At 26.9% G+C, this 15,152-nt stretch overlaps 1 protein-coding gene across 1 annotated transcript in view; it reads left to right on the forward strand.

Annotated features, from left to right (window-relative positions):
• Nucleotides 1–6,173: 6,173 nt before the first annotated feature.
• The window catches only part of LOC136074199 (uncharacterized), a 66,457-nt gene continuing 57,478 nt past the window's right edge, over nucleotides 6,174–15,152 (forward strand). The window contains exons 1-4 of the mRNA XM_065786503.1: nucleotides 6,174–6,260; nucleotides 6,544–6,598; nucleotides 8,424–8,681; nucleotides 12,174–12,431. Coding sequence (XP_065642575.1) covers nucleotides 6,174–6,260; nucleotides 6,544–6,598; nucleotides 8,424–8,681; nucleotides 12,174–12,431 — 658 coding nt within the window. The remainder of the gene's footprint in view (nucleotides 6,261–6,543; nucleotides 6,599–8,423; nucleotides 8,682–12,173; nucleotides 12,432–15,152) is intronic.

A 15,152-nucleotide genomic window follows, 5' to 3' on the forward strand; every position in this document is an offset into this window, starting at 1 on the left:
CTTTTTCTAATGGCTTTATGTAAATAAATTTTTTCATTCTCACATCATCTCAAAAACTTCAGGCACTACAAAATTTTTTGTGATTTTTAGTTTGTTAATGTTTTGAGGAAATTTATTGAGATAATACTTAAATATTCTGAGCCAAAATTTTAATACTTAAGTAGCAGAAGGAAAATTAGGTAATGCATGAAGATCTTAGGGTTAACCATCATTTGCATTAGAATTAGAATTATATAAGTTAAAAAACTACAAAACTAGTTCTAAGAATTACAATTTTAAACATAATCAATCTTTATGTTTCTTGGATTCTCATTCACTACTGACCTTTTATCAAAGACATATAGACAATTGATTGCTAAATTAGCACCTTCTAAGGTTGCACTACTTGCGGTGGTGGTGTAGTGGTAAAGCGCTCGCTATATAAGCAAGAGATTCCGAGTTCCACCCCTACCACGTCCCTGGTAGTATCGCGCTCAACTTGTTTCTCCGCTCAGTGGCCTTGTAGGTCAAGGTTTGTGTTTCGGAGTTATAGAGTTGAGAGAGGGTTAAAACCACTATTAATTAGCCTCTTCGTCTGTAGTGAACCCGGTCTATCTGCCAAACTTGAGCCTCCTTCCATCTTCGTAAAGTTCTGATAATGTAAAGAACCTGATATCCTGCTAATCCTAAACCTGAACCTGCTAATCCTGAACCTAAACCTGCTATTCCTGAACCTAAACCTGCTTCATAACTGATTTCATCAGTTATCAAGCAGGTGTTCATAAACATAATTTATATTTATAAACAACACTGATCTCAAAATAACTTTTTGTGATATTGAATTATAAAAATTGAATTACTCATAAATTATTCTCTTAAACATAATCGTTTCTCCTTTTCTTAAGTAAAAAGTTCCTTTAAAGTTAAACTTAAAATTTTTAATCATGTTTAATTTAAGGTTTTTTAATTAAAAAACTTTAAATTGAAAATGATGAAAAGTTTAAGCCTAAATTTTTAATTAAATATTTTAAATAGTTTAAATAGTTTAATCTTAAAGTATTTAATCTTTTTTTAATTAGAAATTTTTAAGTATAAAAAAATTTATTTAATGATTGTTTTTATTAAAAAAATAAATTATTTCACAATTTCAATTTTTTAATTAATTAATTCAGCTTAATGTTTTTTAAATAAATACTGTTTAGACAATCAAAAGATAATTTATATATTCCAATTATTAATAATTTTAGCTTAATGTAAATTGGCTTCATGCATAGATAAAAACTGTCATTTCCAGTGTTTCCATTACATGGCCAAAAATATTTACCCTGATAATGGGTAATTTTAAATCTACCCAGGTAATACCCAGGTATTACCCAGATAATTTTATCAGTTAGATTTTACAGCAGCTATTTAATAACCTTGGGGGTGCACATTTAGTCTATTTTGATTTAAAAAAAACAACAAGTTTTTGAAAGGCTAAAATGAAGAAGTTTATCTTTTAGCTATATTTTTCTATTTTCTTTTTTTTTGTAGAAATGACACATTAAAATCAATGCATCAAGGGTATCATCTCCCAATCTGTTTCTTATTTTTGTGGCAAATAATCCCAAGGCCTAAAAAAGCTCGTTCTGGGTCCACTGATGTTGGTTTAATTGTTAATAATTCTTTAAAAGGTTTTTCGAGACTTTTAAGCCTTGCATGAAGAGCTTCAAATAAACCTATTTCTTTTTTCAAAATCTTAAATCTAATTTTATCTATGATAGCTTCATGCTCTATTTGTTGAATAAATGAAACAAGTTCATCTGAAAGAGATTTTTTTTATCAATTTTTAATGTTTGATCAGGTGTACTAGTAACTTCAAAATCAACTGGTAGCTCTTCACCTACTTTCTATGGATAATGTCTTTTTAAATTGAAAGTAGCCAGAGATATTTTACCATTAGTTATTATACTAGAATCGTTTTTTTATTTTTAGACCAAACTGATCCTTTTGTTCTTATAAAGTGTCCAGAGATTTTAAATATTGTATTAAGTGTACAAGGTCAGGGTTTCTTCTCTCTTGAACTCGGACTTCAAGTTTTTCTAGGAGAGCAAGGCTTATTGATGTCTCTTGATCTTTCAGCTTCTTAGCAGTAAATTCAGTAACTTTTTCAGCAAGTAAATAATCAGCATCTTCCTTGCATAAATATTCTAGAGTTATCTCAATGTGAGCAAGAGCATCGCATAGTTCTTTAATCTTCTCCATTGCTTTATCGGAAACATAAAATTCTTGTATAAGATGGATCATCGCTACTTTAACTTCTTTGCGAACATCATAAAATCTTCGTAGCATTTTAATAAGGCTATTCCATTGTGTTTTACAATCTAAAAAAGCTTTTTCCTTTCCAAAGGACTGAATAGTATGAGTTTAAATATTGTCATCATTTCTGACTGGGGACTTTCTGAAGAGTTAACAATTTTAAGAATTTTAGCAACAATAGCACCAATATCAGAAACTAGGCTTGTCTTAGTGCTTAATTCATCACATTCCTCTATTGTTTCTTCATAATCCTCTTCCTCTTTAGTTTCATCAAAAATTAAAAAATGGATTGCTTGTACAATACAGCCAACATAAATAATATTGGTCTTTTTACCGAATTTCATCATAACGATTGCACTAGGGTGGCTCTTAAAACAACATTTTTGAAAAAAACCTGTTCCTACCCCTTTACTTTGTTCTATATAATACTAAAACACTAGGTTTAAAATTTTTTTGAACAAAAATTTATTTTAGGGGTAGCTCAAGACCCTTAAAAATTTGACTGGTCCTAAAATTTTGAAAATAAAAGTTTTTCTAAAGTATGTCAACCTGGTACTCAAGAAGCGAAATTATATAAAAACTTCAAAAACAGTAATCACTTTACAAAAAAAGCATGTTTAAAAATTTTTTTTTTTTAAAACTTGAAAATAATGACTTTTTTTATTTTCAGCTTAAAAACAATAGTTTTTATGCATTTATTTAAGAAAAAAGTTATTTTTTTGTAAATTGATTATTATTTTTTAAGTTTTTATATAATTTCGCTTCTTTTGAGTACCAGGTTGACATACTTTAGAAGAACTTTTATTTTCAAATTTTTAGGGACCAGTCAAATTTTTAAGGGTCTTGAGCTACCCCTAAAATAATTTTTTGTTCAAAAAAATTTTAAACCTAGTGTTTTAGTATTATATAGAACAAAGTAAAGGGGTAGGATCAGGTTTTTTTCAAAAATGTTGTTTTAAGAGCCACCCTAGCTTGCACCATCAGTGTTTGCTACAAAATCCTTGTCCAAATCCAACTGAAATTCAGACAATCTTAACTTAACAAGTTGAATAGCATTTTCAGTGTCCAAGCTTTGTTTAGACGGTTTTCAATCACTAGGAATGCTGTCCACAGATCATTCCTAGTGATTGAAAACCACCTAAACAATGAAAGTTCAGATTCATAAAACAACAATTTCTGACTGAAGTGGATTTGTCAAAGCTAATAGAAAAACAACCTTCTTCTTCTTGAACTTTCTAATGTCTTGCTTAATGATGGTTTTACCATATTCTGATAAAATATCCTCTGATATTTTAAGGACTTTTTGGCATCAACTGACCATCAACTGCAACCAATTTGCTTATCATCTCACCAAGTGGTTCATAGGCTTTCTTAAAGAAAGTACCAATGCGAGAAACAATATTGATGATTGTTTTTCTGGTGACAGATCTTTCTTAAGTCAAAATTTAGCTTGAATCTTATGCCTTGTTTGAAGGTGATATATAAGGCTTTTTGTTACATATGTTTTCAAAACTGCTGAACAAATTTTGCACTTAGCACTATCTCCTGTTTTGCTATACAAAAAATCCTCCCAAACACGTGATTTCCTTTGAAAAATGACATCTTTAAAGTCTATTTTTCCTCTGTTAAATAGAGTGATAAATAATGACAAACAATGGTTATATGTTAAATAATAACTATATATATACACAATAATTACACTTTTTTTTATTAGAAACCAAGAAAATTAAGTATTACTAGAAAGTGTCTTATTTTAAGCCCTGATCTGATACTAAAAATATTTTTGACCTTATTAAGAGTTATATTGCAATATAAATTTTTTAAATCTATATTTCCGTATGTTGATTATTTAAAGTGTTTTTCATATGAAATCTAATGCCTTCGTTTATTTTTGTTGTTATTATTGTTATTGTTATTCCATTTAAATGAACATTCAAATTAAATACTCATTTCAACTGTTATTCTTTATTGTAGATAATGCTTGGTTTTAACTTTGACTTATGTTAATATAAATCAACTTTCTTATTAAAAAATGTGTATATCTTTGACAATAGTGTTAATAACAAATAAATCAAATTTGAACTTTAAATTCACTATAAATATTTTACATGCTGAAAATCTCAATTTTAATTTGTTTATATTGTATTAGTATTTATCTAAGAGCTACGGACTAAGCTGGAAACCTCAATAAATTTAATAAAGGTGGATTTATATTATAAAACTTTTTTACACAGTTAATTATCTTCACATAGTTGATCACAGCCAAAATGTTTATTTGCGGAAATAACTTTTAAAAAACTTATAAAATTTTAAGTTACCTAAAATTACGCGGTTAAAGAGTATGAAAAAACTTGCAAATTACCCAGGTAGCGGTTAAGGTAATACCCAGGTAAGAAACACTGGTCATTTCACATGTTAAATGCGTACAGAGTACACCTCTCAACAAGGTCTGCAGCTTCTATTATTTCATATGAATAAAAAATACTGCTTTATATTAAAAAAATATAGATAATGAATCATGAAAAACTTGTTTGAAAATTAAAAATTACAATTCCTAATTGTATCATTTGATCACAAGATCAGGACAACATAAAATACTATACATTTTTCTATCCCCAACTTTAATCAATTTTAGAAGCTATAGAAGTACTGTGAAATAAATCACAAAAAACTATCCTTAAAAAAGTTCTACCTTAAAAAAAAGTTCATCATTGAAAAAGTTTATAGTTAAAAAAGTCTCAATGGCTACAACTTTTTTAAGGAGGCTTTTTTCTGATTTATTTTGCAATACTTTTATAGTTTTTAAAATTTAATAAAGTTTGAGATCAATGTCTTAATTAATGTATAGTTAATCGTCTTATCTCGTTAAAAAAAAAAATTACAGCTAGTATTATTGTGAATAGTTAGTAACTAGGTATTAGTAACTAGGTGTTAGTCACAATAACACTAGCTGTAATAAAAATTAAATAGATAAATAAAAGTAATGAAATACTTGATCATATATAATTCTGTTAAAAATATTGAAAAAACTATTCAAAAAATTGGTATTTTTAAATATAAAAAGCAAAATAAGTTTAATGCATGTTAACTAACAACAAAATAAATAAAAATAAATAAAAATCATTTTGATGACCAAAAAGTCATTTCGATCATATTAAAACTCTTGAATTGGTAATTAAGCTTGATTATTATTAATTAATTTGAAAGTAATATTCATGACTAAGTTATTAATAATTATATTATATAACAAAACTATTTTTAATGTTAGCTATTTAGAATGGTCTTTCCTTGTTTTAAATAGTAAATATCTTAAGTAAAATTTTATTTCAATGTTGAACAATAAGTACAAGTAATACATGTACAATGTTGAACAGTAAGTTAAAGTAATACATGTAAAATAATTTAAACCTGTTTATGTTAAAAAAGATTATTTAAAGTTACTTGTTTTTTATAAAAAAGTTATTAAAAGTTATAAATCATCATAAAACTTTTGTCACTTAATTGAGATCTTATTTTCGTGACGATGAGCTACACTGCAGAGAACATTCTGCTTCAACACTTTTTTGATGAAGGGTCAAGAGATGATTGTATACAATTTTTAAATATTTGTTATGAACATTTTCTTCTTGCAAATAATTATTGCTTTCCTTACAATACTTGCAATATCTTTCCTTATTTTCTTCTTAGTATCTTTTTCTAGAATATTTTTTATTTTCTACTTGAAGCTTAATGATATATTTATCTTAGTATTTAATTTTGGAAATTGCAATGAAGCTGAAGGTACATCGACTACTATAGCTTCATCTACATCGATAACATGATGATCATTTTCACTGACAAAATTATCATTTCGATTGTTAGAAATATGTTCAAATAACTCAATAATTGATTTTATAATGGCAGTTTTACTGATTTTATTAAATGTTCCATTATCATCAACTTTACTGCTGTTACTATTTGTTTATTTGGGTCATGAAGAAAGTGTAAAACATCTAAAATAATACTTTGTCTTTACTTTATTTGTAATATTAATTCATTCTTACGCCATTTTGTTTCTGGTGACGATGAGCTACACTGCAGAGAACATTCTGCTTCAACACTTTTTTGATGAAGGGTCAAGAGATGATTGTATACAATTTTTAAATATTTGTTATGAACATTTTCTTCTTGCAAATAATTATTGCTTTCCTTACAATACTTGCAATATCTTTCCTTATTTTCTTCTTAGTATCTTTTTCTAGAATATTTTTTATTTTCTACTTGAAGCTTAATGATATATTTATCTTAGTATTTAATTTTGGAAATTGCAATGAAGCTGAAGGTACATCGACTACTATAGCTTCATCTACATCGATAACATGATGATCATTTTCACTGACAAAATTATCATTTCGATTGTTAGAAATATGTTCAAATAACTCAATAATTGATTTTATAATGGCAGTTTTACTGATTTTATTAAATGTTCCATTATCATCAACTTTACTGCTGTTACTATTTGTTTATTTGGGTCATGAAGAAAGTGTAAAACATCTAAAATAATACTTTGTCTTTACTTTATTTGTAATATTAATTCATTCTTACGTCATTTTGTTTCTGGTGAAGGAAAGAACCGGCACTTTGACTATTTTTATTTTTTAAACCAGGTCTGATTAATGCGCTTATATTTGGCGTCAATGCAAAAAGTTTCTTTCAAAAAACTTAAATCAAGTTTTTTGAAGGAAACTTTTTTATTGCAGGGGTTTCCCCTTTGGCGGTTAAGTAAAAATATAAGATTCAAGTTTTTAATATCAATTTTATATATATCTGAAAAATATATATTAGGCCATTTTAATAATAATTGCTTGAGTTGAAAATATAAATTATTATTAACTCAAGATAAAAATATATATAAGATCATTTATAAAACGGTTTTCTCAATTTATTAAAAAAATAAAGATTTTTTAATCTTTTAAAATTTAACCATGTTAGATTATAATGTCCTTAGTGTTGTATATAAAAAAATTGATTACTTATTTTCTAAGAAAAACATTCATCTTGTGTGTTTTAAAGTTCGCTTTGCCTAAATTACTATTTTTATTATGCTAGTTTGTTTAACAGAAACACTTAACGATACATTGAACAAAAAACAAAAACATGGTGCAGCAAATGTTTTTTATAACCACTGCAGACTAAATATGAAGGGGAAAACCCAATCTGATTGTGTAAAACTGAACTGAGTTTAAAAAACTCTGTGGTGAGAAAAAACATTTATTATTGAAACCAGATAAACACAACTTGTCTCGCCACTTGGGGATCCCTTTAAGCTCATAGCTGTTTTGCTGAGTTAGTATCACATAGTAAATATAAACATCTTCAAAACACATTTGATTCTACAGCAACTTTTAAAAATTGCAATACTGATATTTGTTTGATAATAAACCAATATTGTTTTTGTTGAATGATGAGTGAATATTTCTAATATTTAAAATTATTTCTAGTCTATACTTAGCTCTATAAGGAAAATAGACTGCAAAAATCTTTATAAAAAATGGCAAGGGGGAACTCAAAACGTCAGCAGGCAACCAACATTAACAAACTGGTTACTTTCAGTTGTCCTTCTAGCAAACAACCAAAAGTTTAAATGTACATCCCTGATATAATATACTTCTGTTATGTAAAAGTGCATTTTTTTGTAAATTATTCCTTATTTTATACTTTCTATTATGTTTCAACTATCCCCATTTATAATATATATTGTTTTAATATATATAGTTTTAATATATATTTTTAGTTTATAATAATTTGTAATTTATAATAATATTTTTTAATATATTTTTGTTTGAATATTGATTAATATATATTAGAATAAAAACAAGAATAAAATATATTTTTTCAAAAAAGTTTATACTCAACCATATTTATTGAATTTTACATACATTTTATCGTATAAAAAGCAAATGGCTGTCAAAGATTATATGTGTGTGTGTGTATATATATATATATATATATATATATATATATATATATATATATATATATATATATATATATATATATATATATATATATATATATATATATATATATATATATATATATAAATATAAAACAGAATATTTTTTTCATAGAAACTATTTAAGTATGTAGCAAAACCTTTTTTTTAGAAAGTTTTGAGGAATTTAACAGAATATTAGTTGAACAAGTATCACCTGACTGGAAAAGGTTTGCTCGTAATACATTTGAAACAAATATATATAGTATAATAGACCAGATTGATCAAGATAATGAGAGTGACAAATCAAAAATGGAAGCTTTTCTTCAATTGCTTTATAAAATCAATCCAACTCACTACAAAGATGTAATTGTTAATTCCCTTTATGCTTTAAATAGAATTGATGTGGTTTTGGGTGTTGTAATAGATGGTAAGTTATTGCTATTTATTTCGATAAATTTTTTACGAAAATGATTTTTTAACAACATTTGACCATTTAATATTTGTATTTAAAAAACAAGGTTTTATAGCTCTAAAGTTATAATTACTATTAAAAGTTTCTATATACACATTTTCAGAAGATGCATATTGACAAAAGTTTCAATTTACATTTAAAAAAAGCATTGTAAAAGCCATGTTGTTTCCAATGTTGTTATTACTTATTAAAAAACCTCAACGTTTTTACAACAAAATTGTTCGCTATATATAGCATTTAAAAATACAACTTGTGACTCTTGTCACTAATTAATGATTGTTATACAAAACTTTATGATAATAAAAATATGCAATGTGTGACTTTTGTCAATAGTTAGCAAAGCTAATTATTGACAAATTATTGACACACATTCAAATCACATCACCTCCCCCAGTTCAACAAGAGCTCATACATAGTTGTGGTACTTTCGGTTAGGAAGTACTCTTCTCCCATAGCGAGTGAACCGAACAGGCTGCAACTCTTTCTCACAATCTGTTGGATAGTTTTGATCAGCGCGGTCCATACTATTGTCAGCTTTGCCATTGTCCAGGGAATTTATTTTAGAACTTGGGTCTTCGATACGGCGTGTTTTAAGTTCGTTTCATGAGGTTTAACCAGTATCAGATTGTAATCATCATCAGTTGTTATATCTTCTTCTTTTTTGTCTACACGACGATGCTGGAGATGAGAAAAATGTTTTGGCAATGTATGTCGGTTGACTTCAACTTCAGCTGTTAAACCATTATGCAGTGCCACTTTACTTCCTTTTAGCCATTGCTGTGTACATGGCGTCATATGCTTGGGCTTTACCCACACTCTATCGCCAACTTTCCATCCTTGAAACTTAGTCAGGGACTTTTGTGTTGATTCGACTTTATCGATTCCAGGAATTTGGACGCGTTTATATTGTTGGCAAAAAATTTTAATAGGTGTGCCGTGTTTTGATGGAACGTTGTTGATTAAGAATACAGACATGGGTATACCGCAATTTGCTCTCGCATTTGTTTTTTTTACCATCCGACGAACTCTTTCAACAATTCTATTTCCCGATTGTTTTTCAACAGCTCGATAATCAAGTCTTATTTCCCACTTCGATACCATATCTTGCATAATCTGAGATCTAAACGACTTAAAGTTATCTAGGAGAACTTTGGAAGGAGGTCCAAGTGATGACCATATTGTTTCTAATGATTGAACAACCATTGCTGCACTTTCATCGCTTAATGGTGTCCAAAACGTGTATCTGCTTGGGCCACAATCAATGCAGGTGAGATATAGCAACGAATCAATGTGAGTAACATCGCAAGCTACTCTTTCCCACACTTTACTGACAGCAAGATTTCCTTTATCCCAAGAAATCACATTAGGATCAATTGAATTACATTCTTCACATTCAGCGACAGTTTATTTCACTGTGTCTCTGTTAATGTGGATACCAACACGCGAGCATAGTTCTACACTCTTGGAAACTCCCATGTGTGCTATTAAATGAACTTTTTTAATCTGCTGATTATCGTGCTTATAAATGATATTACATTCTTGCGTTGCAACTTTGTTTTTTATCCATTTTGTTGTTGTTTTTTATCCATTTTGTTGTTGTTTATTATCCATTTTGTTTTTTGTTTGTTTTTTATCCATTTTGTTGTTGTTTTTTATCCATTTTGTTGGCACTTGTGTGAATCGAATCAGCATTTCGTAATGCCCGGCACATTTTACAGGTTTGTCATGAGTCAATTCAGAATATAACCAACTGAATACACTATGAGAATCAGTTTTGATAGAGATATCACTTGGGTTCTATTTATAACCAAGAAAAAATCCATTGATGTAATACTATGAGATTGATTTATTTTAAGAAAATGTGTCATTCTTTAAAATATGCTGGGAGTGTTTCAGCTAAAGGTTGCAAAAGCTTTGTAATAATTTAGAGAGTTTATCTGTCTAATTTATTACCAAATTAAACAGGTTATCTGTCGGTTCATCACAACCAGAAATTATAAGGTAAAGTGGAATATTGATTTTGTGAACTTTAAGAAGGCCATAAAATAAAGGAGATCATAACTTTATTTAGCAGTTTTTTCATCAATGATAAGGAATAAAAGAACAACAAAAATCATAGAAATAATAGAAATCACCCCTTTAAATAAAATATAAAAGAAAATCCTATTAGCTTAGTGAGATGAAACTAAATTGAATTTTTTCTATTCTTTTGACAATTCATTTGACTTTCCCATTATTTTTAAATTCAATTTAAGTTAAAAACTTTGATCAATAACTATTAAAATATATTATGTATAATTTTATAAATAAGTTTTTAGTTTGTAGTTTATGAGTATATAGTTTATTAATTTAATTATTTAATATAGATTAATTAAACAGAATACAAAATGGTTACAAAAGATGATTAATAATAATCACAAACAGATTTTTTTGTTATTAGTTATTTTTATTATCAACAGTTTGCTATGAATTTGGCTGTAAGACTTATATCACAATATCTTCTCATGCTAAGTTAAAATGCACCAAGGGGAGTAAATGTAAGTAGTTGGAGATGCCCAAATTTACTGATTGTAATCTGAATATCAAGTAATTTAAAAATTTATTTTTTTAATACTTAAAATGGGATCTTTCCGCTTTAGACCACAACTCCTTTTTTATAAGGATCATCTTTTTTATAAGGATCACCTCTCCTTTTATATAAGAAATCACTTTTTTTTAATAGCTAGGGTTTTCTTTTTCAGGTTGGCATGGAAACAGTAACAACAACCTCGTTGTTATATTTACATAGTGTTAAAAAGTTACAAAACAAAAATAATATTATGATCACAAAACTATGATTGTTAACATGATGAAAATTAAACAAAAAACAATAGCACACATAATTGTGAAAACTGGTTTTATAATATTATCAGTAAACAAAAACTATTCTACCATAATTGTGGATAATTAATGAAAATTTGAATTATTAAAACTATATTTCAATAGTAGATAAATTAACTAAAATAACATACATATTTATCATTAACCCTAGTTTTAGTAACCCTAAATATAAATAAAAAAAATTTACTCTTTTATTTCTATGTATAAAATTATATATAAATCTCAATTAATCATTTTACACATACTAAAATATGTTTCTACTAATACGTGCATATTACTAGTACGTATATATACATATACGTTAAAATTAAAACCATTAAAAGCTCAAGAAAAAAGTTAACATAATATGATTAAATATTTTTTTATATAATTTATAAATGTAATGTATAATATATGTATAATATAAACATTTTTATATATTTATATATATAAAAACGATTATTCATATATTTATAGTTCTTCATATATTTATAGTTTATACAAAATCTTTAGATCTATAATATAACTAGCTTAACATATTGTTGTTAAAGCATATTGTTGTTATATTTATGTTAAAAATTATTTTAGAAAATTTTGAAAAACTTTCTTATATTTTGGTAAAACGGCTATCTAATGATTGGAAGGCGTTTGCACGTTGGTTTAATATAAATGACATAAGTACTATAGTTGAAACTATTGACCAAGATAACAACTGTGATTCGATAAAAATGGAGTCATTTCTTGAAATAATCTTTCAAAGATTTCCGTTAGACTACAAAGATGAAATTGCTAGATCTCTAAATTTATCAGGGCGATTAGATATTTTGTATGGTGTTGTTTTAGATGGTAAATAACTTCTATTTTTTTTTTGCTTAAATGAAAACAATATTTTGACCAAATAAAAAAACAAAATGAAAATCTGCAAATATTAAAAAGTTAGTTAAAATTTCTTTTATTATTATTAATACTTATTATTATTATATTATTATTATTTTGTTATATATGTTTGATTTATTTCAATAAATAAATAAATTTAAGGATCATAAAATAAAATAAAAAATAATATTAAGTATTTATTAAAATTAATTTCCCTGGAGAACCCAGATATAACTTAAGAGAAAAATATTTCACTTGCCCCTTGCCATGATGCTGATGCAGAGTGAACTGGTATCAAAAAGTTGTGTATATATATATATATATATATATATATATATATATATATATATATATATATATATATATATATATATACAGGGCTCGAATTAACGTAAAAAAATCTAATCGCGATATTTTTGTTGCTCATGACCCCTCCTCCACTCCCGCCGGAGGGGAGGGGGCATTATTTATTTTAACTTATTTATAATAACATATATAATAAGTCTCATTTTTGCATAAGATGTCATAACACTTAAGTTTGGTGGTTGTAAAGTAGCTTTAGTTATAATTTACATTATTGTTATTATTATATTGCATTAAATCTAACGGCTGTATTTTTGTAAAATCAATGAACTTGATATAATCTTCTTTTAATTAATTATTTCATTTTCTATTTTATTTACATATTTTAAACTGTTTAAAACAACTAGAATATTTAATTTTCTATAAATTTTTAACAGTAAAAAAAATTATTTAAAATTCTAACAAAACAATCTATAAATTTGAAACAGTTATAAACTATTAAAAATGACGAAAACATTATTGTGATAAAATGTTAAAACTTAACATTTTCACGAAAACCCGCACAATCACAAACAACAATGATAATTAAATTCTTATTAAGTAAGTTTTCTTATTTAAGTAACCTTATCAAATTCCCATGATATTTCTATCTATTGCTTTTTCATTCAATGTATTTTTTAATAAAAGTTAGCGTTCACTTTTTTCATTCAATAAAATAAAGCAAAAGAAAAAAATGTGTCTTAATAATAGAATCTTTTACGATCTAATACTTTTTTTGATTGCTAATAGAAAAAGTATTAGATTGTAATCGTAAATATTTTGATCGTTTTGTAATCATTTCACTAGTTTAATGCTTAGAATATTAAATTTTCTTCCTCGCTTTCACTTTCTTCCAAATCCGATATTTTAACTGTCGCTAGATCAATGTCTGTTTTTCCTGACTTTCTTTTTCTTTTTTCCGGATAACAATGAAAATTTGCTGGCAATCGTCTAACTTTATCATTATACCATTCGTCCATAGCAGTATCAGGTCAAATTTGACAATCTCAGGATCTTCTTCACTTATCCGAAGTAGAGGTTCTAAGAGATCTTGTAGAGATTCTAAGAGATTCTAAGACAACTTCTTTTTTACACGAGTCATACATGAAAACATTCGTTCTACTTTTGCATTTGTAAAAGAACAAATTAAAAATAGTTCAAAAATATCAAAAATATTTTGGCATTCTTTGACCAAATTTGATTTGGAAAAAACAATTTCCCAAATTTTCAATTAATAGTCATTCTCATTGTTACTTATGATGGGAAACATGTATGCTTTTAAAATGATCCATTTATGAAGTATATTATTCAAATCACATCCTACACCAATTAAAAATTCAGAAAAAAGGCAGATAAATTTTCAAACGCATCTTTTAAAGCAAGTTTAAGTCGATGGTTAAAACAGTGAACAACTTCCAGCCAAGGAAAACCTTCCTTTAGTAATGCGCCTAAACCAGCATAAGCTCCTAGATTAACGTTAGCTCCATCAAGATTTACACCCAATAGATGTTTATAAGAATTGGTAATACCAACTCTTGTAAAAGCGTCTTTTATACATTTTTTCAGGCCAACAGCATTAGAATTCCCTGCCGTTTCAATAGATAAGAATTCTACTTTCGGACTTCTGTCTTTTAAATAAAGAATGTAAATCAATTCCTGTTCGGATACAGCTGAATCTGTGCTTCCATCACAGAGAACACAGTAATATCTACAATTTTTTAAACATTGAGTTAATTTGTTTTTAATTACGGTGCCAATGTAATCTGTAAATATTGCAGCTGCACGGTCAGTGCCATAAGAATTTCCTAAATTTGTAACCTTATTCTTCTTTTCTAATGCAATCAAATAAAGATAATCTGTGAATGGATGCTCTTATTTTACCAAGTAATATGCAATATTAAACCTTTTCCGTAATGAGTCAGCGTCTTTTTTCGGCCATTTACGTAAACCACGCCCGATTGGAGTATTATGAATAACATGGTTAGATAATGAAACTGAACCTAATGTTGTTTGTTGATGAATTCGCGTGGCCTCTTTATGTTGCACACTGCTTGCACAGTGCGATGCCAGTAAATCTTTTTTTATTGATATTGTTCTTGGTTTGATTGATATTGATATTGTTCCAGGTCATGGAAAACAATTTTGTTTAACTTATCCGTTTTTCAAATTGTTTACATAAACTGCATCTTAATCTTATAACTTCATTTCCATTTAAATCGTATTCTAACTTGCAATTAAAATGTTTTTCCCACTTTTTAACTGTAGATAGTCTACATCTGTGGTCCTTATTCGCATCCATTTATTGCTATTAATTTAAAATTAGCAAGTGTACTAACAAACTTTAAAGTT

Source organism: Hydra vulgaris, chromosome 01 (assembly GCF_038396675.1).
Source record: "Hydra vulgaris chromosome 01, alternate assembly HydraT2T_AEP".
Classification (NCBI taxonomy): domain Eukaryota; kingdom Metazoa; phylum Cnidaria; class Hydrozoa; order Anthoathecata; family Hydridae; genus Hydra; species Hydra vulgaris.